Genomic DNA, 27,882 nt, shown 5'->3' with positions numbered 1-27,882 from the left:
TTATGTTTGTTTTATTTATACACACACACAACTAATCTAATTTACATTGATAGATTATATATCAAGTCACCTGAAAAATTACTAGTATAGAGTTTTCAGATGCAGGTCACATTTAGACCCTCAAGATAAAATTTGGATGGTCCACATTTTGTGGCCAGCCCAATGGAAGATAACTAAAAATAAAGAAATAGAAAATAAAACTGCCAGACTTGATAATGGGCAGCACACAAATCAACGACTGATTGTAGGTTCGCGGATTTTCAGCATTGATCTTGATGTCTACCCGTTATGAGAAGTAGGAGTTCCAAGAAACTGTTGTTTTGTGCTTCATGACGAAGCAATTTTCTTTTCAACAAACGAAGTTGAACCTAGTACTATCTACCCTAGGCTAATCACCAATCAGATCTTTTGACACAGTAGTAATTAACACTAACTGTTTCACATGTGAAAAAAGCTTTCCTAGCTGGCGTAATCGTTCTTCAAAAAGGTTTAATTAAATCCCCTTATAATATAATCATGCATCAAAGTTTGTGCTTTCATTCATGTGAGGGCTGGAACTATTTTATTATTTATTTTAAGCCCCTGGGACAATGAAGAGAAAGGTAACTCTTCTTCTCTTCCAAGGGACATTCTGCAGACAACTTTGGTTCTTCTGGGACAGAAAGTTACACAACAGATCTTTGCTCACCAGAAAGTCTCATCAAAACTACAATACCATAACAGTAATCAGAAAGTCATATTACACAACTTCAAGCTTCACGGATTAATTAAAATAACTTCCCCGGATGCTTGGTTGTCTAGTTCTAGTCATGGAGTTTCGATACAGGAATACAATATGTACTGATATCTTCAGAGTCTAATCACTAAGGTCTAATCCCGAGTCCTCCTCAACATATACACATAAAACACCATGAAGCATCTGAAGAAATTAATGCAGCATCACCGAAAAGGGTCGTGTTTTAACACCTCCAGGACTTTCACTAAACCCTCCATTACATGCATAGTTCACTGATGCTGCATTGATTGCATTTGAAGAATAGTATCATAAGGTCCATGGTCAAATCCATGAAGAGTGCCTTTGAGAATACACTGCTCCTGTGGTTTCGATCCGCGAGAAGAAATCCCATAAATTGGTGCCAATAACACGTTTCCATTTGTGGGATTGAAAACCGTAGGCAAGTCATACTCCTGTTTAACCATGCCGACTAATTTCTGATTCTGGTGTGGATTTACAACCTTTGTAGGATGATTTGAAGAAGCAGGTCTAATACTATCTGACAAAGGAGATTTAGTTTCTTGGAGATTGACCATTGTGATATCATGGATACTGGATCTCCTCTTATCTTTCCCCCCAGTAAGCTGCCTGATGAAATACTTCTGAGCATGACTCGCAACCTGAGTCGGCGTCCTTGTGGTCACAAAATTGCGAGAGATGTTTCTCCAGTCCCCTTTGCCATACTTCTTGAGCCCCATCAGAAATTGCCTGCAACAGTTAGCTAATTCACTGAAAGATGTCCCTGCTATTAAATTCCAGTAAAACTAATCATGAATGCTCACTTACCAATTGAAACCTTAAGTTAACACAGTTTGATCCTCAAAACTATTCACGGGAACTGAAAACCAATAAGAAAATGCAAGGGCCAAACATGTAATTACCATGGATTGCAACTAAACGCTCAAACCGAAGAGCCAATCGATGCAAAACCAATTCACAAGCATCTCGACTTCTCAAACTTTCTGTTTCATCAACATCCTAGCTAATCATGGATTCTTAAGAATGATCTAAATTTGGGCGACCACCTTTGAGGCAACATACACACACATACACACAAAATAATCAAGCAAACTTATTGACGTTAATCGATTTATACCTGTGCTCCTCTTCAGTCCATGGAACTCCTTTCTTCCTTTCCTGCTCAGAAGGCCTAGTTGGGGTACCCCTTTTTCCACCAGAAGTATAAAATTGGTTGAACCCGTCAAAGCCTTGGCCATTGACCCACTCTAATGTGAAAGAACTATTACTGTACCCAGGGATTGGGAACAGCCCTGCCTCAATGACACTCACATCTTCTTCCAGTTCTCTGTACTGTTTGATCACATCAGCCACAGTCTTGCCTGGAATCATGGCTGCCACGTTCAGCCAACGATCTGATGTATCCTTATCATACAGAGCCAAAGCGTTCTCAAATCGCTTGTTCTCTTCTGGAGTCCATCTAGTTCCTTTGCCTTCCTGGAGCAGCCAATTAGAGTTCTGGAGGTAGGAGGCTGGAGAGAGTACTTCAATTCCCCTGTTCATTGTTCTAGATATATTCTAAGCAGCAGCAAGAAAGCATGCCAAAGCGGATGTTAGAGAAATACACTCTCTCTCTTTGATGAAAATCCAAAGAGAGAGAAGGCTGAGAGAGTAAGAAATGCAGAAGGGCTCTGGAGAGGCTTCATATGGCCAAAGAAAGCATTTAATTTAACCAATATGCAAATTGGAAGGGAATCTGCTGCCCTTTTCACGTACCCACAAAACCTGGGAATCTAGAACAGGCTTTCTTCCCAAAACCCAAGGGAAAAAAATTCCCAAATCAACAAGTCAATGGTGGAAGCATAAACCCCAAACGTGCTTAGATCTACAATGGGAAAAGCCAAAACCCACACCGAAAATGAGCAGAGAATAGCAATGTTTGAGGCTTAGACAGTGATAGTCAATAATTGGAACTGGTAGAATAGAGGGGTTCTGGATTGAAGAAAATGAGAGAGAAATTTGGAACAGCAATGAAGCTCAGAGAATCCATCAGAAATAAGCAGGAAGTACCATGAGCAAACTTCAGAAATGTGTCGGCTCTTTGTACTGCTCGTGAGACAACGATCGACTACTGAAAAAAGGACGACCGGACAGAGAAAGATAGGTCAAAGGCACTGAGTTGTGATTGGTGGAGAGGGTGTTCGTGACTTCGTGGGCCGGCGACTAAAGAAGAGCGGGAAGGAAGGAGGGAGGAAAGAGAGATGAGGCAAGAGAGAGAGACGAGAGAGAGAATGAAAGGGACAGAATATTCTCTGTTGTTCCAGCTCTTTTTCTATTTAAAAAAGGGGGAATTACAAATAAATACCCTCAAATATGTAAAATTTTGATTTAGGATCCTAAATTTGGAAAATAGCGAATAAGAACCCGATTTTACTTTTACAAATATGAAATGTGGGTGAAATGTCTAAAATATCCCTCATCCAAATTGTGATTTGGTCTACTGAAATTTTCATTCGCTAAAGTGAACTTGTCATTTTCCGTAATCAACTCGTCATTTGGCATACTCTCAATTAAGTTGTGATCTGGTCTACTGAAGTTGTCACTCGTTAAAGTGAACTTATCATTTCTCATCGTCAACTTGTCATTTGACTAAAGGATATTTCAGATATTTTACTAATATTTCATATATGCAAAAGTGGGATTGGGTCTTTATGTACTATTTTCCAAATTTAGGATTCTAAATTTCAATTTTACATATTTGGCGGTCTTTGTTTGTAATTTTTTCCTTTAAAAAATGACTCGGAGACATTTATTTTTCTCATTTCCCTCGCTTTTTCCTAAAAATTTACAATAAATTGTATAGTAAAAACTTTATTAAGATTCATGAAATCATCAATCTGATTTATTAAAAAGTATTTCATGGTTTACTATTTTCTTGATCTGTTGACTCAGAGAGAGAGAGAGAATTAAGGAGTGATTTTTTTTAAGCTCCAAGAAGTGTAGGTGATAAGAAATGTATCATCAATTTTTTTAAAAATAAAGAAATTAAATTTAAAACCAATGAGTCATTGACAACTAAGCAAAACTAATATTTCCAAATCTAGAAAGATTCCCTGTTAGCAATTTATGGAAATTTCGGATTCAATATTGCGAGTTGCCTCAATTATATGGCCAAAGCTAAATATTTAATTCCCGTTGGGCCAATCACAGAGCATATTTCAGACCACAGAGGAGGGCCTTTCGTCTTCTTTCCTGTGTCCCATTAAATGTTGAGGATAAAAACTTGTCTGTTTTGTGAAAGTAGTTTGATTTTGTTTTAATTAATATGATAAATAATTGGCATTTATAAACTTTTTGTTGTCCTTCTCAAAAAAGCATCTTTAAATACTCCTCCGGTCCTTATTATAAGACTCAATTTGACTTTTTATTTGATCCTAATTATAAGACCCAATCCATTTTGTCTCTTATATTTATGCATTTTTTTCCAAAATAATCCTTCTAATAATGATAGTTTTAACCAATATACTTAATTAGTAAGGATATTTTAGGAATAACAACACTTATTTATTATAAATAACCAACTTAACTTACTTCCTTAATCTCCTCAAATAAGTCAATTGGGTCTTATAATTAGGACCGGAGGAGTATCATTTATTATTTAGGTCCCTATGCTTGGTGCAAGTGTGCACACCACACATTTCTAGACATCAATTATTAAATTTTTGAGTGAACCATTTTTTTATACAAAAAAAATTTAGGAGGTGTTTGAATGAAAATCAAATCATGGTTTCAGAAGTGCTTTTACAGTTTATGAAATAAATATGTGGAGGAGTTTGTCTCGTTTTACAGAAAAGTCCTTCTGAGAAACACTTTTGAGAATTGCCAAACACCCTCTTAGACAAGTTGGATTCGAAAGACCGCCAAGACCTAATATGTCTTCAAGCTCCAAAAGTTTAGAGTGAGGTTTAAATTCACAATCTTACCAATTCTAAGTAATCTCCTTATCAACCAAGCCAAGCGGATCATACTTTTGGTTCAACTGTTTTTTAAGTAAAATGTTATGGCAGAATGAAAGGCCTCAAAAAAAATACTTGCTGGACTATGAATTTGGGCTAAAGGCCGGGCCCCAAAAGAGGAATTTGATTTTCAGAAATACTTGAAACGGAGCCCAATTACCAAAAGCACAACCCAAAAAGGAACCCTGCCTATATGGTGTTCACTGATTCGTGAATGTGAACATGGATCAAATTAAAAAAAAAAAAAGCTTTTATGCAAGTGAGACAAAACTCTTTTTATATGCTTATCTCATACAGCTTAATGCAAAGGTTATGGAAATAAACCACACAAGAGAGAGAAATTAACTTGAAAGATTATGTTATCTTCGGTCTACTTAACTAATTTGAGTAGATTAAGCAAATTAGTTAAATTAATTATTTGTAACAAATATGAGTTGATTTTCCTAAAGTACCCTTTTTTAATCATGACTATCATTGGAAGGCAACTCCTTAACATGTGTAATCAATAAAATACTTTAGAAAATAAATTACAAATTTGGAATGATAAAGTGAATTGAGATCTTATATTTAGAATCAAATTTAGTCTTCAACTAGCTCTTATATTAAATGCCGAGTTAGTATTCATTGTAGAAATCATTAATCAAGAGATTAATCATCCAAGGTAGACTGTTTGTGATTATAAAATTGATGTCAGTGTGGCGGCTTTGACTGAAAACTTGAAGATAGAATAAAACTGGAAAGGATCCGAAAGATGAAACTTGAAGTTATAACAGATTATTACGTTTCTATTAAAAAAAAAACAAGAAGTTAGCCGCCGTGTTTTCCATACATTAATTACACAAGATATGTGTGTGTAAAAAATGAGTTATAGTATGGTATTCGTGTCTTACAAAGATGATAGCTTACTATAAATACGTTGATATATATTATACATGTCCTTCAGATTTTTTTTAAAGAAAAATTGCATGTCCTTAGAACTAAAGCAACCCAACTAAATTGATGTAAGAGGGTTGCCCTACTGCTACGTAACTTCCTGCTTAAACATAAAGAATCGTGCACCTGTGTGTGGGTGAAAGAGAGAGTGAAAATCACTTAATTAAATTGATCAGCATGCAGTAATAATATAAAAAGAAACATATGGATTTCATTAAACAAGGAAATGATACATTTTTGTTGAGGATGATGATACAAATGTATATTTTCCCAGATAAAATTGTAAAAAAAAAAAAAAAAAACTGTATACAAAAGCAACCAAATTAATTATTCTCCACTCTTTCAACTCAAATTTATTCTTCATCGTTTCTTCAAGAAATTATCCCATTCCTAACTCACCCAAAAGAAAAAAGAAAGTGGAAAGCAACTGCAATGTTTGCTTATTAAAACAATTAAAACAACTCATCTTCTCAATTCACTCTCCTTTTTGCCTCTTCCTGATCTTCATATGATCTCTCACATCGTCATTTCTGAATTAGGGAGCCTTCTCTTGGATTTGTAGATGACAATGTGATTAATCAAGTGAAGTCAAATGTACATATAGAGATCAGATCAGCATTTTGGAAGATCTTTGGGTGGTGGAACCAATGACTGTTTAGGTCCTTTCCCATTATCCACCAGAAATGCCATCTTTAATCCCCATGTCGTGTGCGCCTCAAAATGGCAGTGCAAGAACCAGACTCCTGTTATATTAATCAAACACATGGGATTAAAAATAGTTAATCCTGAAAATTGAATATAACCCAGAAGAGATTTGAGTTTAATTAATAACCTGGATTATCTGCTGTGAACCTAAGAGCAGTCCAGCCACCAGTAGGCACTCCAATTGTGTTTCTCTCCACAGGATCTTCAAGGTTAAATTTCTTGGGATCTTCCTTGGGGTCATAATTCCCTACTCCTCTCCCCACCACAAAGAAATTGAACCCGTGAAGATGAATCGGATGGCTCTCAGGTGCGATCACGCCTGTGTCCTGTAACACCACCTGAATCGTCGAATTGTAGGGTACCCTATAAAGCTTTGTCCCATTCTGGGTCTGTATATTCTTAGTTATGTTCGCAGTATAGTTATACACATGAGGTGGATTGGCAGGAAAATCTGTGGTAAATACGCCCTTGATGTTGTAATAATGAGCCTGAAGCAAGGCCGTGTTTGGCATCACAAATGTCACGTTATTCACGGCCGCCACAACCCTACTTCCATTCCCTGCTTTACAGGTAGGGCAAGGGTTGACCCCTAAGCCCACCGTGAAGAACAGTGAATGGTCAATTTCCAGTGGAACTTTTGCTGGGTATTTTGGGGAATTCAGGCTTTTGAGAGAGTTGATGAACTGATCGGCTATTTGAGTGGCATTTTTGGGAGGAGTGGTGGTGAGAACCATCGGGGAGTCGTCGGAGAGAGTGGTGGTGCCGCCTGTGTAGTGAAGTGTGGCTGTGGCTGTTTGGTTATCTATAGTTACAGGAGCGTCCATGAAAGTAGAAGCTGCGATTAAGTATTTTCCAGATTTCTGGTGTGTGTTTAGGAGGACGTTGGTGGTTTGGCCCGGAGCAATGATGATGGTGTCGGTGGTGAACGGCTTGACGTAGGTGGCGTCAACTTCCACGACGGTGACGTTGTGGCCGGCGATCTTGAAAAAGAGTTCCTCATTGAGTGCAGCATTGATGATCCTTAACAAATATGTCTTCCCACTTTCTACCCCCAAGTTGAATACTTCTGCATATATACAAATCCACAAAACAAAAACATCTTGTAAGCATTTAGTCCTTTGGTTATAATTCAGTCTACGAGCTTCCAAGCGTGGCTTCTCGATCATTTTTTGAAAAGCTGTGTAAAACATTTAAACATCTAGAATTTGAACATTAAATGAGAATACATTGAAGTAGTAGTTTAGAGTACCTTGGGTAGAACAATTGGCAACAGTGCCTGGAAGGCCATTGATGGTGTGAGCGTCAGAGACATTTGGAGCCACTCCTGACTTCATAGCTTCATTGATGACAGCCTCAGTATCAGATTTCCACCATTCTCCTAACACCAAAACCTTTTCATCATCTGGTTTTGGGAAGGGATAAGGCACCCCACGCTTTGGCAGTATAACTATGGCTCCATGCACTGTTGCCCTGAGCCAGTTGATGTGTCCATGCCACAGAAGCGTCCCTCTTTGCCCAATTATAGTGAAGTTGTACACATAGCTTTGCCCTGGCAGAATTGGACACTGTGTGATATATGCCGGCCCGTCCGCCCAGCCGGTTCGCAGTTGCCGGACACCATGCCTGCCAATAGAGGCAGAGCCATGATTTAATTATGGAATATCAAAATTAAAAATTGTATATACTCCCTCTGATTCTATCTATAAGACTTTATCTATCGGTTCGTAATATAAGATTCTTTATGAAGTTTAATGAATAATCAATACCCTTGTTCTTTTCATTCTTAGCTTTTTCTTCATACTCTCGCTTCACCTGTTGGAATTAGCATCATTCTCTAGCACTGTACTAAGGGGATTCTTTTGATGTTAAATATAAATATCCCTATTAATTGCACATAATAAAAGAGTTTTTATTAAGAGATAGTTACAATGTACATTATTAAAAATGATATTCTAGAATATAACTAATTAAACTAATTTTTCTTAATATCTACATGCATATTAATTAGTTACTTAGTGGGAGTAGCAATGTGGATGGTTTAGGATTGAAGAAATGAAGATGGAGACATAGGATTACCAGTGGATAGAAACGTTGTAGTTGACGAGGTTGACCACTTTGACAAGAACATGATCGCCTTCTCTGGCGTAGAGTGTGGGTCCCGGAAACTTGCCATTGACGGTGACGATGGGCTTGCTTGAACACAGCCTCGTCACGTTCTTGGATACAACCTGCGCCAATCATAACCATACATGCATGCGTGCTTGTCAATTATATGGACCCCGTGTAGTGTATATTTCTTCAAACTAATTAAGGTGGATTATTGAGAGTAGTCCTCTAACCAACCATCATTATTAGGTGCTGATTTATCACTAAACCTATCTATCTATACCTTACCTTCCTTCTAAGTTTCTAATTTCTCAACATTATATTTTGCCAAAAATACATATATATTAACCGACTTGTCAAAAATGTATAAACTAAGCTAACTATAAACATATGAATGTCAGCATGTTGAATATAGTTTTCCGAAAAGCTAGTTCACTTTTCACATGCTTCTATTTTGATTTTAATATGTAATTCATTTATTCTACTTAATTATCTTAATATATATATATATATATATATAATGTCTTGCATGAAAACACCGGTTGAATGGCATTTAGTTTTTAATATATATTAATCTAACAACAGTGATAAGTCTAGCAGTTTTCACTTTTTTTTTTTTCAATGCACGTGGATGGTAAACTAATGAGTGAGCAAAATATAAATTAAATATGGATTATGCCAATGATGTTAATTCTATCTTAAAGCATATATATATATATATATATATATATATAGTGACTTCATATTTAATTACACACGCACACAAGAACTTTAATTTTCATTATTCGTGCATTTTCAGTGAACTGCTATATATTTTATGACTTTTAGCTCTTACATTCTAACCAAAATTTGATTACATTAACAACGTTAATTAATTGATCAGTTTGTAAACAAAGATGGCATTGTTTTTCTATGTAAAAGAGGAAGTTAATAATACTTACATGGAATTTGTAGTTTCGGACTCTGCAGTCAACCACAGCTGGAAGAATGATGCAAGAAAGTAGAAGAAGCAATGCAACCACAGAATTATTCATATTCCTCTGTCTCTGTCTTTCTTCTCTCTTTCTCTCTCAGCTCCAAACAATACTAAAGCTGTGAATATAAGTTACTTATGAAGTTGATTCATGGGTGACTGCCTAACGCATCACCCTTATAAAGGCTCAAACAACAACTGCTACGACGTCGTTGTTACCAGGGTAGGTGAGCCTACAAGCAAGCTCAGTTAAAAGAACACCCGTTATTCCTCCAAACCAAGTTACACTTTTCTTTCTCTCCCCAAACCCCCAAAAAAAAAAAAATTTCCTTAATTCTTAATTGGTACTCCCGTCTATCTTATTTATAAAAATCTGCCTCTATATTAGTTCATGATACAAAAGACCTTTTACAGAATCTAATGAAACGTTTATAATTGATCTCTATCCATGACGGTTTTTCATCGTCTCTCCCCAAAAAATTATATGCTAATTAAAGAGTAATACATTTTTTAAAAAATTTATCTAACCTTAACTAATTTCCTTGGCTTTATGAAAGTTTAGTTAATATAGTCTTATGAAAAAGATCGAAGAGAACAGCTAATACTAAAAAGCTGTAGTTATGTAAGTCTGTACGATGATATATATCCTATGTGCGTCACAATAAATTGTGTGTTTTGGGTCCTTGGACACCTTTTTTTTTTTTAGGTGATTAAGCTTATTTGGTTGTAAAATTGTCTTCCCTAAGGTTTAAATATTCCTATACCCACCAAAGCTTCATTAATTACGAGCTATTAGAATTTTTTTTAAAAATTTCGGACATATATAATGGCTAATCTGTAATTAATAAGGTGATATGAAATGTTATCGTATTTGAGATTACCAATACTTGATATTAAAGAAAATATAAATATATGAACTCTTCAATTTGTTAGCAAAAAAGCCACACAAAAAAAAACTCCAATTCTAAAAGTCAATTGAACAATATCTATCAAGTAATAAACTAAAATTATTCACTCTGGACTTTAATGTGTGCTTTTCAGTAATGTATTTTTAGACCAATTAAGACCTGTTGAGGCAAGATGTGTGGTACACATTTGTTAATGAAAATTGGACATAAGATTTTAAACGTGAAATTGTGAAAATTTGTATAACAAGGTTTTCTGATTTTTACAGTTGAGAGGATAACTTAAAACTTGAGAATCATCACATATAAATTAATCCATTATTCTGCCCAATGAAATTAATATCTTGATTAACAGTTTCTAATATATATCTAGAATCTATGTATACAGTAATTGAAATGATAGTGTAACAAACGTTTTGATAGTTGCCTTAAACCTAAGACAACTTATCTGTCTTCAAATATTGTGAAAGGAGCTTAATAAAAGCAAAAGCACTGACTAATTATTGCTATCGTAAAATTAAATCAATCATTTTGAAGGTGAAATACCCTTTTAATAGCGAGCAGTGAACTAAAAATCATTTCTTAATTCAGAACACATTCTTTTTCACTTAAAAGTAACAACAACAATAACTAATTAGCATAACATAATATATAGTGCTCAATTTTTTTTATTTTTTTTAACCATAAGAAATCTGTTATATCTCTGTGGCTTTTCCCATAAGGAAGGAAAGACACGCACACAAAGGTGCCGTTATGACACTTTGAAAAATTAAATATAAACCATTTATTAGGGTAATTCTGAAAAATCATTGCAATTTGGGACAAATTAAGAAGTTAATAAACCACCTTAAATATAGAGTTTTTCTTAATATCTGTGAAGTAATTTGAAGTTACTTATATTCAAAAGTGGAGGTAATGTTATATATATTCAGTCTATATATATATATTTGGCAGGCTTTCTCATATCTTTAAACTAATATTGGTGAAAAATATTGTAGGTAGAATAATATGTGGGAGATGAGAGGCCAAGGCACTAGAAGGAGGTTACTTAGTTTGAGAGAATAGAATTTAAAGAGAAAAAAATAGTTGAGCAATGGTTTTCAGGTCACATATCAGAAAGCTGCCCTTGTTAATGAACATAATCGATCAGTTGGGAAATAGTTTTCAGGTCATATATCAGATAGAAGCCCTTATAAAATGAAAATCATCACTTGTTTGAAAATTAAGACTAAACTCCAAGATTGCCCAAGTGCCATCAAATTCATTTTTCTCTGTCTCCTTCTTCTTCTAGATCTCTCTCCCTTATTTCTAATCAATCACCTCCCATTATTTTGGTATTAATTTATGTGTAGATATTTCTTAAAAAAATAAATATAAAAGAGTAGAGAAGATTATACATAAATTTTGTGATTTTTTTTCAAATTACATAAATTATTGTTTTCATTTTTTGAAATTAATAAAAGCTTAATATCCTAAACGGTTAAAAGATTAAATATCTCTTCTCCATGGCTAAGTCGTGTATATAAATGTTTCTCGAGTTTTATATGTTGAAATTGCACATATTTCTTTTTAATTTTTAAAACATACATAGAAATCTCCTTTGAAAATAGAATAGGCTTATGTATGACTCAAAGGAAGATGAATATATGTTACTCTTCTGCTTTCATTTTAAAATAAATAAAACTATCTATACAATTTTTTCAAAGCTGTGTGTAACTTAGAATGAGATAAACAATAGAATAAAGTGTTGTACGGTCAGCGCGGCTGGAAATGAGTCAATATCATGGAATTTGTTGATGATGTTTGATGGTGCGAAGTGGTACCTTTTAATATTAGAGATGAAGTAAAACTCAAACAAAATCTACAGATGGAGAGCACTTATATATCTTCTTGATTTTTCTCTCTGGTTTTTGTTTTCTTCTTTTCGTACCAACATTTTTTTTTGGATTACAGAACTAAATAACTAATTTATAATTAAAAAATTATTTATTTTTAACAAATTGGTTCTGATTTTTTTAAAATTAATGCTCTTTAATCATGTGATTGGAATTACTTTTTGATTATAAGCCCCCTTAATATTTCAATTAATAGAAATATTTTGAAAAAATTATACATTTAGGAGATAAAATAAATTGAAATCTTTTATTTAGAATTAAAATAAATTGTTTTTTTATTTAGCTCATATATTACAACCAGAGGTAATATATAAGATTGAATCCTTAATTTAACAGATTACTAGCAGGATAAGTAGTATTACCATGAGTCCATAAGAAAATCCGCTATTCACACCAAATTAATTAGGCCGCAACATTCAATTTACTTCATAAATAATTTGCAGCTATATAAAAAACAATGTAAAATAAAAGATTTTTTTTTTGTTGTGGTGTGGATTTTTTTTATTTTTTATTTTTGTATATTGTCCATGGAGTAAACCTAATTTAATTGAGAGAGATTTTCTTTTTATAACCTTTCCATCATAAGAAAGTTCAATTTCTATTGTTGCCTAGTGATAGCCCTGTTAAGAAAATGATTTTATCTAGGTTTAACCACAAGACCTTTATTTGAAAAGACGAAAATCCTAGAACTGACTTTATGTTGGACCTAGGGCATAGGATCCTTTTATTTTGCAGAAGATATCCATATCAATATTTTGTTGCTGTTGACTTCGTTTTTCAATTATAAAAAAGAAGTAATCCAAATTAAAGCAAACAGTAGCTTGGGCAAAAAATTCTGATCGTCACCTTTTCTTGTTCTTGAATTTTCAATTTGTTGATTTTTGTATTTATTATTGCATTAAAAAAATAAACTTATTTATTTGTAAAGCTTCTGTTAGTTTTCAATTTTTCATTGAAAAATTATGCATCAAAAGAGAATTTTTAAATTGAACAATATGTTGTCAAAAAATATATATTATATTATATAAAATACGATCAACTATATTTTCCAGTATGTTTGCCAATAAATATCAAATAATCACGAGGGCATCCACAATTCGTCTATTCTTCCCTATTTCTTAATTAAGTAATTAACACATCAAGTATTTTTCTAATGTTGACCGAAATTAATATCTAATTTCTCCTTTGTATTAGTCACACAATGATTAATCAGTGATCAGGAGAATTGATCCGTTTCATTTACTTTCAATTCGTTGATGCACAAAGCTTCTGTCACGATTAATCTTTTTCGTTAACCTTTAATAATCTTCAATGATGAAGAAAGCTATTTGACATGAAGGGTAAATTGTTGAAGCAATAATTGTGTTATCATCTTAATTATCCCGAGAAGATAGTGTTTAAATAAAAAGGTCAACGTTGACATTTCACTTTCTTTTTCCATTGAGTTTCAAAAATTCAGCAATGAAATATGTTATGTTAATGATTGGGTAAAGTAGTATGCGATAGCCTAATCTTATTTATGGTGTATTTACTCTAATATTCTCTAACGTTATTTTTTAGTTACATTCATCACTCTAATTTTATTTATAATTTAGGATACTACTACCTCTACTTCTTAATATAAGATTTTGTTTGACTTTTATTTTAGTCTTAAATATAAAAACCCAATTCATTTTGTCTCTTATATTTATATTTTTTTTCGAGGTAGTCCCACTAACAATGATAATTCTAACCAACATATTTAAATAGTAAGGATATTTTAGAAAATATAACACCTATTTATTACAAATAACTAACTTAACTTTTTTTTTTAATCTTCTCAAATCAAATTAGTCAACTAACTCTTATAATTAATTAGGATCAGAGAGGTAGTATATGCACTGTGAATAAAAAGTGATAGAAGCATTAGAAACACAAGGGCAGGATGCTGCATACAATTGAGAACAAAAGACCAGATGCTACTTTGCCCTCGATTATTATCCCGTTCTAGCCCCTTGACAAGTTTCCAAGCATAGAATGTGTGGGGAGAAATGAGATTGACTCCCTCCACCCCCCCCCCCAAAAAAAAAAACTAGTAATGTCTTTTTTTATTTCTTGTTTTTGTGATTTTTTTTAATTTCTATTTAATTTATACTGTAAACTCGTTCGCTAAATATAAAAATTCATATATGTCATACGTGTCTGTCGGACCATTCTACTCGCTTCCGCTTTTACAAATGTATTAATCATATGATTTTCTTTTATTTTAAAATGTCCATCAATCCAAAAATAAATTACTCTGAGCAAAGACAATATCAAATTTTAATTTGAATCCCTTCTAGCCATGCAATCATATTATAATTATATTATAAAAAAATAATAAAATATTTAAGCATAAGAGAGTATCATCTATATACAATTACTTTTGCACCTGTAAGGAATTAGAATGAATCAAGTACTATATACATCCTTGTCCCTGCAAATTTGTCACAAAAATATGCTCATAATTTTCACAAATGTCGCTGATCATAAAATAATGATTGCCCTCAAAAGCCATTCATCCTTTCTCTGATCCTAATAAGTGGACCCTTCTGCAAGAGACACTCCAACAAAAGTAGTTCTATTTTGTGCCTCTGCAAATGGGTCTCATTTCCAGGCTCCCTGGCGCGAAGATGAATGTAAACCCAAAGTTTTACCTGCTGATAACGTAGAAGGCAAGGAAGAGGTACAAAAGACAAAGGATGTAACCAGCAATACCAGGGAAAAAAAAAAAAAACATTTGCCTCATCTTAAGTGGCCAAGCTGACCTGTGGAATATTTGATTTTCTGCTATTGCCTCATCCTCAAGCAATAGGAGAAAAGTTGCAATTCTTGGAGCTATTCTGGAGACTTTGTCTTAGTTCATCTATGGATAAAAAGTGTCGAGCAAAACAAAAATCAAAGACAATAAGGAAAAAGAACAATGAAAAAACAAAACAACTTGATTCACAGCAAGCTGCTGAAAAATATAAATACATTATAAATGATTGTTGCGTGATACAATAACCCCAAGTGATAGCTTAAAACTTGGGCCTGACATATCAAGCATTTTTCTTTGGCATCAACAATATGTCATATCAGTGATATCACTGCAATCACCGAAATCTAGGTAACTGAGTAACCAACCACGTGTGATGCTGATGAATCTAATATTTTATTCATATAGACCATCGAGCTATAGCTTTCCCAACTTTATAGCTTTTACAAATGGACATTAACAATCAAAGGCATATTTCTTCTCAAAATTATCTATAATATGCGTATATAATGGAAGGCCATGCACGATAAAGAATAAAGTTCCTTCTTTATAACTTGATATGCCAGCATGCCGCACGGATTGATTACTACTGTAATAAGTGCTGACTAACATAACCAACACGAAAAAGCAAATAGAAAGTTCATACCCAGCTCTAGGAACAATACATCACCAAAAACACCTCACAAATTAAAAACAGATGATCCTTATAGTTTAGAGAAGAAAGTCTAGATGAACTTGTTCGGTAATTAAAATCCCAATGTTTACACATATATGCTATTATATGCAATTTTAATCAGCCTCCAAAGAAAGGCGAGAGGAAAAGTATTAGCAAGCCCTTGAAATTTAATAATAATCAGTAGAGCTAACGCATACCTCTTCTTGAATATAAGTTTCTTCATCCATCTTCTGATATATGCATTTCATGTTGCTTGTTGACATGCCTCCTGTGTAGCAGCACTGGAACCATGAACTACAGGGAAGATCTCAGCAGCACAGGTGACCCTCGAGTTATTCAGGTGACTTGTCTAGCAAAATTAAGCATCAATATCAATGATCAGGATATTAAAATCCAAACATAACATAATGAGAAGATATGTATCCATTCTTTGAAAAATCATTTTGCTCTAACTTGGGAACTGCGTAGATTGAGCTGTGTGGTATATCCAGTAGAGTCAGGAACAGGAAGAGGAAGGGCCAAGCAATTTGATTAATGGAGATGATTTCCCTGATGGCAAGTTGGATTATACCCACCGCTATTAAATACTCTGCTAGGGTCCAATTACAATAACGCCAGCTCATTGCTTTATAGGGAAACCAACAAGCCACTCATAAATTAATAGATTGCTACAGCTGACATGCCCAACAAGCAGTAGATAATAGAGGTTGAAATTGCTATAATTAATTTCAGAGCCCAAAAAATGAAGCTCAAGCCCCATATATAATAACAGCTCTGACAAGTATATCCCACGTAATGACAGTTGGGACAACTCCATCTCCCAAAGCTTCATCTAATAACCCCAGCGCATCTATTATTCGACCACAAGAGCAAAGCCCCTTAAGAGTAATATTATATGAAATTATATCTGGTTGTAACCCGTCTTCTAAAATGTAGCTCCAAATCTTTGAAGCTTTTTCACAGTCCCCAGCTTTGTAAAGACCATCCATTATGGTATTGTGGGTCACAAGATTAACACAGTTGGTTTTCCTAATCTTTAAATAGAGTTGTAGACCACATTCGACTTTGCCAGAAGAACAAAGTCCATGGATCATAATATTGTAAATAGTTACATCAGGCTGAAAGCCCATGTGCAGTAACTGATGCCACAGCCTAAGTGCGGCATCAATCTTATTGCTTTGACAAAGGCCATCAATCAACAAGCTGTATGTGATAACATCTGGTTTCAACCCTTTATCAATCATTTCCTTCATGTAAAAATATGCCTCAGGATATCTTCCTACTCTACATAATCCATTCACCAGAATATTATAGGAAACAACGGTTGGTGAGCAACCCTTAGAGCCCATTGTCCCAAAGAATTCGGCAGCACTATCAGGTTTGGAATGTTTTACAAATCCATCAAGAAGTGAATTGCAGACATATGGGTTAAATTTACATTTCCGCCTATCCATCATATTTACAACTCTAGACACTTCATCTAATTTTCCATCTTTGAATAATGCATTAATCAACGTGGAATATGCAAAGGCATCCACATTACCTCCCTTTTTCTCTGCCTCTTCCAATATCTGTAAAGCCTTATTCAGGTAACCATTCTTACACAAACCATGAGTTAAAATTCCATACGTAGTGGAATCCGCAAGACATTCTGTCTGTGGCAAGATTTCCCAGAGAGATATCGCGTCTTCTACCTTCCTGTTTTCAAGCAAACCCTTCATAAATATGTTATAACTTCTTATGTTTCGAGAACCAAACATTCCCATCTCTTTCCACAATTCAAAACATTCCTTGATCATCCCTGCTTTGCAAAATCCGTTAAGCATAGTATTACATATAACAATATCTGGGGTTACCCTTCTCTCAATCATCTCCTTATAAACTCTTTTCGCTCCATCTAAGTTCCCTGCCTCACTCAACCCATGAATCAGAGTGCTGTAAGTAAAGTGGTCATGCTGTCGATCATTTTTCTTCATCCGGTCCCATATCTCCAAACTCTCATCGAACTTGCCACATTTGCAAAGACCGTTGATCATTATATTATAAGTTACAACATTTGGATAAACCAATTTATCCTCCAACAACCTATCCCACATCTCATTAGCCTTCACAGGATCACCACTTTTGAAGAACCCGTCTATCAACATGTTATAACACATCACATCAGGATTCACCCCTCTTTCACTCATTTCGTCAAACACCTCTAACGCATCCGATAAATTACCAGTCTTGGCCAGCGAACTAACAAGAGTACCATAACTGAATCTATCAGGCTTCATCCCTTTATCCCACATCCATCCCAACAAAACTTTCGACTTCTCAAACTGCTTTTTCTTACACGATATCTTGATTAAAATATTATAGGTCTGCAAGTTGGGTACCATACCCACTGTCTCAAAATACGCAAAAAAGGCCTCCGCCCTATCCCATTGATTGGACTCGATAAAAGCGTTAAGTAACGAATTGTATGATCTTATCCCTGGTTCACAGCCAAAAATTTCGCCCATTCTCTGAAATGTATTCAATGCTTGATCAGGCATGGAATTTTTTGCGTAGGCTTTAATCGCCGTCAATGCAACATCTTCAGGGCACTTGCATTTCTGGGATCGGATCATCTCGAGGACCCGATCCACATGGACAACAAACCTTGGGTCAGATATGCGTCGAAGAATGTGGTGAAAGACGTTGGAGGAATGCTTGTACCCAGGATGCCGAGAGGCGTCTTCAAAGAGTTGGAGAGCGGAGTGGTGGTTTTTCTCTGCATTAAGGAGCTTGATAAGTTGCTTTGGAGAAAGAGACTTGGGAAGCTCGACCATGGCAAAAGTAATTCTTTCGGTTTCTCGGCATTATTTTTAGTGAATGGTTGCTCTGCAACGACTTAAAAGGCAGCACTTGCAGCATATGGAGAAGTGCATTTCGTAAGTGAGCAAGCATCTCCAGTGTCTATGCCATTAATATGAATAATGCATGGCTTGACGCATCTTCACCACCCAAATCATGGCACTAAGCAAACCTGAAGTAGCCAGTTCCTTCAGTTCAACCAACAGGAAAATTCAGAATCCAAATTCAAACTGAACAATTATAGCATAAGAGCCATTAGCAAATTAGCAAAAAGTAGAAACCAAAGCCGGGCATTTGTGGCCAATTCACGATAAATTTTCAGAATATGCAGAACCAAATTCTCTCATTTGTCCCAAACAACCCCGATCAATCAGCAAAATTCAAGACAGTTTTCATGTTATAATCAATAAATCAGAAATTAAATACACTCAATAGAAGCAAACTCAACGGGATCAAAATTACCTATCAGCAGAAATGAATATTTATTCAAAGCCCCACCAGACTCGCCCCCTCCCTCTCAATCAGGTCCTTCTTCAAAGTCCCATCATTCTCTAAATTTGCAGCCCTCCATCTCCTCCTCGATTGAGCACCGGTCAGAAAGCAAGGATTATGGAGAAGCGGACAGCGCCGGTGAAAGCCGGGGGCGAAGAGAAATTTTCAAAAATTGGATGGCGTTCAGGAATTAGGTCTAAGCATCTAAAATTAACGGCTGAGATTCTCTCCTGTTGAATGATCAAGGGCAAGATCCCTCACAAAATATTGCATGACGTGGTGCAATATTCACCTTTAGATGAATCTAATGACCAAAATTCCAACCAGCGGAAAAAAGTGGGGTTTCCGTTTCGGTATTATGTCCCTCCTAGGTAAGAGCCTGGAGCCTTGGTGTAATTTAAAAGTTTAAAATTTTTTACCTCTTAATAGCTAGTCTTTTGAGGTTGAAGTTGGTGTTCATGACATAATGAGATTATTGGTTTTAGAATGAAGCAGTGGTGAAGGTTGTTGGTTTGCAGAAGCAGTCTTTGATAGGAGTTAACCCCAATCATTCTTCTATTATAGTCCTCTGGTTTTTAATATAAAACATATTTAATTAATTTGATTAGATTAAGTAAGTTAGTTAATTATAAAAAATATGATATGTTTTTCTTAAACATCATAATTATCTTTCTTAATACCCTCCCTCCCTTACTTACTTGATTATAGTTGGGGGAGTATATTGTATCCATAGGGATAATTTAGGCAAATTTAATAAATATGAGAAATAAGTCATGTCTTTAAAACTAAATTTAACTGACAATTAAGTCTTATATTAAGAAGCGGAAGAGTATATTAGCATTAAGGTTTTACAAAGTTTTTACCGCAACTCTAAACTGGCAAGAAATGTCCCTACAAGGTGGGAGATAAATTCACCATTCTGATTTCACAGGGAACCGAAGAAAAATAGAACATGGTTGGGATAATTAACACACCACAAAATGCAGTCCTACCTCCATTGAAGCCACCTGATGAGCTTCAAAGTTATTTGATCTTCAAGAGGAGCAAGCTGAGGGGTGTTGAATTTGTCCACATTTCTGTTTCATACACAGAAGATATGTTGAAGTAAAACAGCCACATCTGCTGATGAATGTAGACCCCTTCCTGTTTCTTGACCCTTGTTAAATGGGCTTGAAGACATTTTATTTCCTGATGAGTGGGACTAGAAGACATTTTACTTTCGGGGAAAAGCCCATAAGGAAAAGCCCAAACTTAACAAGTTATAAGTCTTGAGTCTTGCATGTGATCCCCTCCCACGTCTATCACACTTTAGAGCCTGAAATTGAGTTTTAATTTAACTACTTAATTCTGCTCTCTGTATTTATTTATATTTGACATTGAATGGTATATTAATTTTTTTAATCATATCTCACATGCCTGCTGTACTTTACCCAAAATTCAAACTTACAATTTCATATTCAAAAACTGTTAGAGAAAGTACTTAATGGTCTTTAATATAAAATCTATTTAACTAATTTGATTAGATTAAGGAAGTTAGATAAATTAGTCAATGATAAGAAATATGATATGTTTTTTTTAAAACAGCATAATCATCTTTCTTAATATCCTCTCTCCCTCTTCTACTTGATTATGGTTGAGAGAGATCTATAGGAGTAATTTACAAAAAATTGATAAATATAAGAAATAAATATTATATTTAGGACCAAAATCAATTCTTAAATTCTATATTAAGGACCAGCCGAGTATCAATTAAGCTACAAATCTCAACCCAAAAATGTTGATGATTGGAAAAATAACAAGTAAGGCTTGTTTGAAATGGCAATTGGAATCTTTTAAAGTAGTTTTCAAAAGAGAAGTTTTATCTCAATTCATATGAAAATTACTTATAAACACTTAAAATGTATCCATTTTAGGTCACAAAGGGGTTGAAGTGAATAATTAAAGAGAGAATTACAATAAGGTCCTAAACAAGAAAAATAATTAAAAAACAAGTCATAGGAATTATCATTCTCACTATAAGACTTGTCATTATAAGCTGTTGATATTGTTATTAGAACCTTTCGGTAATTATTTCTGTTATGTGGAACTTGACTGTAATTCTCTCATAATTAAAATAGGAATGTGGCCAGCACATTGAGAAAGAGTGAAGAGTGGGAGAGAGAGAAACATGGGCATAGGAAGACGAGCCTGTTTTGTAGGCATCATTTGGTCTCTTTTTGATGAGTCTTTGTTCGTTCATTGGAGCAAGTTCTGGTGCCTGCCTTTTTGACTTTTGGAGCAAACTTAGGGTGGTGTGATATGAGTCTGAGTGATAATGCAGCTTTGCCCCCAAATTAATTATTATTGAGATGTGAGAAAGCTTAAGCCCTTGTAAATTGTGGTTGTGAGGCTTAATCGGTAGTTGAAATGGTGTTTGCTTTGATTCCTTTCATGTCCCAAGTGGGACACATTCATCATCTTTAATCTTCACCTCTTCATCATTACCTTTTAATTCCTGTCTTGCTTTTCTGCTTATCTCCTCATCCTCCTTCTCCGCCTCCTCTTCCTTTGTGTGTTCACACACATTCATCTCAACTTCCCCAATTCACTCTCCTTCCACCGCATTTTCATGCCTTAATCCTAACAGTACATTTTTTCCTTCTGAATATAAGACCTCGTTGAATCTTATAATTACGATTTGAAAAAAATATGCTGTTTATTATACTACTTCTAGTCCTAATTATAAAAACTAGTTGACTAATTTGAGGAAATTAAAAAAAAAGTTAAGTTAGTTATTTATAATAAATAAGTGTTGTTTTTTCTAAAATATTCTTACTAATTAAATGTATTAGTTATAATTACTATTATTAAAAGGACTACCTTAAAAAAAAAATATAAATATGGGAAACGAAGTGGGTTGAGATTTTATATTTAGGATCAAAATATGGTAATTATTCTTTTCAATGGTTACAAATATTTTTATTCGATTTTGTCACGCTCTGTAAAATAAACCTCTAAAAGATAATCCCCATATGGTTAGCGCTAACATGTGAACTATTAGTGTCCTTCAAATTTTTTTTTTTTAAAAAAAAAAGAGTATATAATGACTTTTCAGGACTAAATTACTAAGTCACAAAAATATTTAAATGGAAATTTTTTTCATTCAAAAATTGTGTTACTTTTGTTTTAAATATAAGGCATTTTTTTTAAAATTATGTTTCAATATATAAGATTTTTTACTAAAGTATATGCATAATCAATATGCTTTTATCCAAATTTCATTAACAAACAGGTAAAGAAAAATGCTTTACATATTAATGCATATGAATTATGAAGTATAATTATAATCTTTATTAAAAAAAAAGAAATATAATAGCTAATGCCTCTTATTTTGAAAAAATGTTACTCTGACTTTTTTTCATATAGAATGATAGACTAATCCCAGCGGGAGCATTAATTAATAATATTGTATTCTTAAGGCAGAGAAACGAAACTGAAAGAACGGATCGTGGAGTTGGACCGACCAAATCTCTTTACGTTATTCTTTAATTAATACATAATCGACAACAGACCGACCCATTCGCCTTTCTCCTCCTCATTTCAATAATTTTCAATGGAAAACAATAGTAAGAAATATTTAACTAATTTAATTAGATTAAAAAAATTAAATAAGATAGTTAATTATAAAAAATATGACATATTTTTTCTAAAACACCATAATCATCTTTCTTAATATGCACCCTCCCTCTTCTACTTGATTTTAATTGAAGGAGTATCAATAAAAATAATTTTAAAAAATGGGTAAATATAAAAAATAATTTTTATATTTAAGTCCAAGATCAACTCAACAATTAAGTCTCCATTAAGGACCAGAGAAGTATTTTTCAATTTTGACTAAAAAAGAAAATCTAACTATAAATTCAATATCATTTATCACTTAAAATTCAATTTAGATATAATTAAATAAATTATTACTAATGCATTTTAATTTTAGTGTTGTTATTATGATACTTGAATCTAGATATACATACATTATCTTTATTTTATTTATCAAAAAAAAAAGAATCTTTATATCATTTTACCCTTAGAAGTCAGAATGTAAATATCCAAGTACATGAAGGTTGAAATTAATTATAAATAAATAAATTCAGCTCACGAGGGCAAAGACGAATTTGATTACTCCAACCGATGCATGAGAAAAATGCAATAAAATTTTGAATAGAAGGAAACAGTGCATGTTTAGGCTGCTCTTCGGTCGCATCGGAATCTCAACCTGAGCAGTTTCAGAAGATATTGTTTCCACCGAAATGGTGGCTCTGCATTGAGTCCATCGTTTCATTCCTTTTTTTAAAACCTTGAAAATTGAGAATATCAAAGTCAAAATGGGCAGAAAAAATTTAATAAATTCGCATTAAAATAATTTCCTATACACGAAAGAAGTATCATTACTTTGAGTTTGATTAAGAACTTGTTTGAAATGATTTGTAGATAACTTTTTAAACGTGATTTACAGAATACAAAATAAGTATATAAAAAAAATTTTGTCTCGACTTATATGAATTTATTTTAAAATACTTTTTTAACGGAATTCTAAACAAACCCTAAGATGATCCTGTCAAGGGGGGAGATTGTTTATTTGAAGAGATGAGATTATGAGAACATGAAGCGATGATGGTTTTAGATTCATGGGATTAAGGATTAAGAAGCCAGACATAAAGATGGGGAGGGAACAAGTGGAGAGGAGGAAGGAAAGAATCTGAAAGAGATGTAGTTTCTTTAACAAACATGGAGGGACCAATTCTCTGCACTCTCTCTTACCAGATTCTCTTGTCTTCTTCTCCTTACTTTTCATACTCCCCATCTCTCCTTCTATCCACACTCTACAAAACGATTAACAGAAACTGAATCAAATTAACCTCCAGACCGGAACATAGACACATCTTCTCTACGTAATTCTTCCCCGTTTTTACTTCCCTATTCAGTTCTCTACTTATCTTCAATTTTTAGGTAAATCACAAATTTATTTCATAAATTTTATCAAAATAAAATTAATATTTTTTTTTTACTCTAAACATCAGTGTGGCTTTCCACACACTTCATCTAAACCAGAGTAGACCCCCATCAGCGATCATTATACAGGTAGCCTTTCTAGTCTTAAAAGATTTTTTTTTACATATATTCAGAAAATTAAGAATTAAGCAATATAAAAAATAATGTCTAATGTCAATATATTTTTTAAAAAATAACAAAATAAAAAAATGTATAGTGAGTTCAAGTGGCATTATATTACCCGCCAAACCAAATGCATAAAATGCACAGGAAAATGTGTATATTTTGCGAGATAATCAATTCTGACAAATAAGCCAATAACAGTTTTAGAAGAAAAAGACTAAAGTTAAAGCCTCGAACGTGTGTGTCATGAACACATCAGATGTGATGATAAAGTAAACGAATGTAATATTTTGTTGGGACCTAGATCCAGAGTAAGTCACATGTAATAAAGTTTGGTTCATCGATGCCGAGGAGCCAAAAAACCCCACGAAAGAAAAAAAGAACTCGGCAAATTATGACAAGCTGCAAAACCAGATGGCACGAACCCACCATGTTACCACTTTTTCAGGAATATATGCATCTCCTCTTCCAAATATATTCAACTAATATTTTGCCCCTATCACTATTATCACAATCCTTACATATTCCTACACCGATCCACTATCCTTTTGCAGCATAAAAGACAGAAAAAGAATCCCTTATAGCGTCCAAAGCCAAAGCATGATTCAGTGTCTCCATCTCATACGTCCCATCCTTCTTCAGAACACTCACAGGAACATCCAAGCCATAAACTGATAGTATCTATCTATTATTATTGAAAACTATCATTCATGAGTCAATTATTAAAACAAACGCTGGAAATTCGTGTTACTAATCAAGAAGAGGAGGAAGCATGCAGTGTTGAAAGAGAAAATGCAGGGTGCCTTATCCAACCAACCAACCAACCAACCAAATAAGCATCAAGGAAGAATACAGAGGGCATGAGTATGGGTTTTACAGAACAAATGCAGCAACATTCATTAACAACATCAAACCAAAAGAACAACCTCATGGGACCTTCAATTTTAGTACAATCGAAGTACGCTTCTTGCAATGGAGTGTGCCTGGTTCGACCTGGTTTTCCCGGAGGACCCAACATTTCTCCACCCACCCCCTACTCTCATGGGTGTCAAGTAGAATCTCCACAGCCCATTGTCTGCGTCGCTGGAAGAATACCTCGCACTCCTATTCCTTTCTAATACAAACTCATCTCTGTTATTATCTCTCCCCTTGTTCCCATGAAAACCGTTCTTCCTCATACTGCCACCAAATGATCCGTTCATGCTCTGACCATTTCTCCAGCTCACACTACTGTTGCTTCTCAGTATCTTGGGATTGAACCCATTTCTCGTTTCTCTGATTCTTTCGCTACCCAAATCATGCCAAGATTCTGAAACTGAAAATGAACGTTCAGTTCCATTGGTTCTACTATACCTATCTTCTTCCTCATCTTTGTTTCCGCCCCGCCGGTTTATTAAGCCCCATATGTTCCACCCCTTGCTCCACCGGCGTGACTTCTTCGCGGATCCTTTCTGGTCACCACCTCCTACGACAGACGCGGTGTCTCCAAAACCCAGTTCAAATGTCTGATCTAAGCAGTCATCTCTAAGAGAATTCGAGTTGGAGTCCCTTAAAATTCTATCCGGGAGGGCCATCTTCGGGTGGGTGTATTCTGCGGTGGCCGGAGTCACCTTAGCATTTGAAGCTGACTTCAACTCGTCCATCTCAGCCACTACTGCTGCCGCAGTTTTTCTAACGGAATTGGACCTGTCAAGGCTCTTTCTCCTGCGAGATGATGAATCGGAGTAGTATTCTCGGGTCTGCATTGTGCCTCCGGGGATTGTCTCGTCCTCGTTGATCGCATTCATAGGCTCTTCGACTGGGATTTGAGTGTCAGACCTTAGAACGTGAACCGGAGCATCTTCCACCACAGAGAGCATTGGGGGCATCCTCGGAACCGTTCTTCCCGTCAGGTAGCCGTCCCAGGAAGCACGAGGCTCGTCAAAAGAGTATCGAGGATCATCGAACGATATCCGACCGGCGTCGAGCGACATCCGACCAATATCGAGCGAGAACCTCGGATCGGTGTCGCAGGACCTCCGTCCAAACCCGTAATCAGCGATCTCTGACTGGGTCTCCCGGAACTGCTTTCCGATTGGCTTTTCCACCGGCAATGTGGCAGACCCACCACCGCCTCTATGCTTCTTCACCTTCTGCTTGTGCCTCCATTTCTGCAATTTTTTGCTGAATACTGAAGCAGCAGACCAGAAACTACCTGCAATTTCTTTGAAATGTCTCCCTCCGGAAGTCTTTTTAGCTTGTGAATCGAGATCTATATGGTCCTTCATGGTTTTCACCTCTTCCTCTGGCTCCTCTTCCTCAACTATTTCTTGAACTCTGTTCTCAATCACATTCCCCAAATTGGGTTCCTCCAAAACCCTAATCTCGTCCTCTTCCTCGTCCTCCTCTTCGTCCTCTTCCTCCTCAACGTTCTCTTCCTTGATTTCGTCCTCTTCTTCTTCTTTGGACTCTAGAACTGGACCCTGAACACTGGAAGATGCTAAGTTCTTAGTTTCCGCTTCCGCCTCACCACTTCCGGAACCAATTCTAGAACCTTCCTTCTTAAAAGGGTTCCGCTCGTTGTCCTGATGGAAGAGATTCCAGAGAGTGCTACGAACCCTAACGTCACAAGACTTCCTTTGAGGCTCAAAAACCCCAGAGAAGCCCTCGTTTTTCGAAGCAGAGAACGACTTGGTGCGACGAAGCTCAGGTAAGAATGACGATGAACTAGGAGGCCTGTTGCTGCGGCCGCCTGCGCCGGAGACGGAGGAGGGCTTGAAAATGGCTTTAAGTGCGGCGGCAGCGGTGGAGGAAATGGGGGGCTTGCGGGCAGTGGAAGAAGAAGAAGCAGAGGTATTGGGATCGAGTACGGCTAGGCGTTCGCAGAGGCATATGGGACAGAATCCAGTGAAGTTCTCCTCTGGGTGACGGTCACAAGAGGTGGAAGGCCGGGGAGGCTGCAATGGAGGCTGCGGGGGCAACAATGGCGGTGGTGCTGCGGCTACTGGCGGAGGAGGTGGTGTGGGATCGGTGGGGGGATTCATAACCGAAAATGGTGTGGGAGTGTGAGGATTTGAACTCTGATCATGTTAGGGGAAGAAGCTTGGAAGTGAAGGAGAGAAATGAATGAGACTTGAGTGCTTGGGTGCCTGTCTTTTTCTGTGTGTGTCTACGACAGGGAAAGAGCGAGAGAGAGGAATAGAGCGCTGTTTGGTTCCAACGGACAGCGAGAAAGTTGAGAGAAAATTCTGAAGGGAAATAATACTAACTGGGAAAATATAAGAAAAAGTTTTCATGCGAGGGTATAATCGGGAATTTATCCGGAGTCACGCGGCGTAACGGATATGAAGGGGAAAATGTATATACTACTATTTCTTATATGCACCGCTGAAGTTAATGCGTCTGAAATTTAACTGTTTCTGAATTATCTGTTACCCTGAAAATTATTTTTTCTTTCTAATTATTTAATTTTATTTATAAGACCTTATTTATAATATATAAATAAAATTTTAATAAGACAAAAGGCAGGAGTAAATAGAACAGAGTGGAAGTGTGTGTTGCTAGGTCCCATGTGTCCCGTTGCTTGGTCTGCCTTGAAATATTTGTTTCTCTTTGGACTCAGAGTTGTCACTATTTACCGAAATAACACTGACGTTGTCGTTCTCTGATTTGATAGTCTCTTCCTCAGATTCATACGTATG

At 35.3% G+C, this 27,882-nt stretch overlaps 4 protein-coding genes and 1 long non-coding RNA gene across 9 annotated transcripts; all 5 read right to left on the bottom strand.

Annotated features, from left to right (window-relative positions):
• Window positions 1–551: 551 nt before the first annotated feature.
• LOC114722464 (transcription factor DIVARICATA-like) lies at window positions 552–2,922 on the bottom strand. Its single transcript, XM_028908500.1, has 2 exons — window positions 1,872–2,922; window positions 552–1,483 (listed from the first exon to the last, which is right to left on the bottom strand). Exons 1-2 carry the CDS (start codon window positions 2,294–2,296, stop codon window positions 1,006–1,008), a joined length of 903 nt encoding a protein of 300 aa, XP_028764333.1. The 5' UTR covers window positions 2,297–2,922; the 3' UTR covers window positions 552–1,005.
• Window positions 2,923–5,868: 2,946 nt separating this feature from the next.
• On the bottom strand, window positions 5,869–9,568 carry LOC114722479 (laccase-4). Of its 2 annotated transcripts, none has more exons than XM_028908523.1 (5): window positions 9,435–9,568; window positions 8,464–8,615; window positions 7,637–8,010; window positions 6,515–7,453; window positions 5,869–6,425 (listed from the first exon to the last, which is right to left on the bottom strand). In XM_028908523.1, the coding sequence occupies exons 1-5, from the start codon at window positions 9,525–9,527 to the stop codon at window positions 6,295–6,297; spliced, it is 1,689 nt and encodes a 562-aa protein (XP_028764356.1). In that variant the 5' UTR covers window positions 9,528–9,568; the 3' UTR covers window positions 5,869–6,294. The 2 variants fall into 2 exon arrangements, with proteins under 2 accessions (XP_028764356.1, XP_028764357.1); XM_028908524.1 differs by having other exon boundaries at window positions 6,515–7,450; window positions 9,435–9,567.
• A 5,016-nt stretch (window positions 9,569–14,584) lies between these two features.
• Window positions 14,585–16,232, bottom strand: LOC114722481 (uncharacterized). 3 transcript variants are annotated; one of them, XR_003738162.1, is made up of 3 exons: window positions 15,916–16,232; window positions 15,053–15,150; window positions 14,585–14,944 (listed from the first exon to the last, which is right to left on the bottom strand). It is a non-coding gene; the product is annotated as an uncharacterized LOC114722481 (long non-coding RNA). The 3 variants fall into 3 exon arrangements; XR_003738161.1 differs by having other exon boundaries at window positions 14,585–14,941; XR_003738160.1 differs by having other exon boundaries at window positions 14,585–15,150.
• A 190-nt stretch (window positions 16,233–16,422) lies between these two features.
• LOC114722478 (pentatricopeptide repeat-containing protein At3g09060-like) lies at window positions 16,423–19,126 on the bottom strand. Of its 2 annotated transcripts, none has more exons than XM_028908521.1 (2): window positions 19,022–19,126; window positions 16,423–18,747 (listed from the first exon to the last, which is right to left on the bottom strand). In XM_028908521.1, the coding sequence occupies exon 2, from the start codon at window positions 18,532–18,534 to the stop codon at window positions 16,468–16,470; it is 2,067 nt and encodes a 688-aa protein (XP_028764354.1). In that variant the 5' UTR covers window positions 18,535–18,747; window positions 19,022–19,126; the 3' UTR covers window positions 16,423–16,467. The 2 variants fall into 2 exon arrangements, with proteins under 2 accessions (XP_028764354.1, XP_028764355.1); XM_028908522.1 differs by having other exon boundaries at window positions 16,423–18,731.
• A 5,856-nt stretch (window positions 19,127–24,982) lies between these two features.
• On the bottom strand, window positions 24,983–27,453 carry LOC114722463 (protein OCTOPUS-like). The gene has a single exon (XM_028908499.1). The coding sequence runs from the start codon at window positions 27,223–27,225 to the stop codon at window positions 25,147–25,149; it is 2,079 nt and encodes a 692-aa protein (XP_028764332.1). The 5' UTR covers window positions 27,226–27,453; the 3' UTR covers window positions 24,983–25,146.
• Between the last annotated feature and the right edge of the window lie 429 nt (window positions 27,454–27,882).

This window comes from Neltuma alba, unplaced genomic scaffold (genome assembly GCF_004799145.2).
Source record: "Neltuma alba isolate B1F8T4 unplaced genomic scaffold, ASM479914v2 tig00012095_pilon, whole genome shotgun sequence".
NCBI classification, from domain to species: domain Eukaryota; kingdom Viridiplantae; phylum Streptophyta; class Magnoliopsida; order Fabales; family Fabaceae; genus Neltuma; species Neltuma alba.
This window is presented reverse-complemented; position numbering and strand designations above follow the sequence as displayed.

What these genes read in the sequence shown, in the direction of transcription:
- LOC114722464 (XM_028908500.1), bottom strand. Translation starts at nt 2,296, where the DNA reads ATGAACAGGGGAATTGAAGTACTCTCTCCAGCCTCCTACCTCCAGAAC. An exon ending in TGGACTGAAGAGGAGCACAG is followed by an intron (nt 1,484 to 1,871) that starts GTATAAATCGAT and finishes TAACTGTTGCAG; the next exon opens with GCAATTTCTGATGGGGCTCA.
- LOC114722463 (XM_028908499.1), bottom strand. Translation starts at nt 27,225, where the DNA reads ATGAATCCCCCCACCGATCCCACACCACCTCCTCCGCCAGTAGCCGCA.
- LOC114722478 (XM_028908521.1), bottom strand. Translation starts at nt 18,534, where the DNA reads ATGGTCGAGCTTCCCAAGTCTCTTTCTCCAAAGCAACTTATCAAGCTC.
- LOC114722479 (XM_028908523.1), bottom strand. Translation starts at nt 9,527, where the DNA reads ATGAATAATTCTGTGGTTGCATTGCTTCTTCTACTTTCTTGCATCATT. An exon ending in TACAACGTTTCTATCCACTG is followed by an intron (nt 8,011 to 8,463) that starts GTAATCCTATGT and finishes CTCTATTGGCAG; the next exon opens with GCATGGTGTCCGGCAACTGC. An exon ending in TGCCAATTGTTCTACCCAAG is followed by an intron (nt 7,454 to 7,636) that starts GTACTCTAAACT and finishes GTATATATGCAG; the next exon opens with AAGTATTCAACTTGGGGGTA.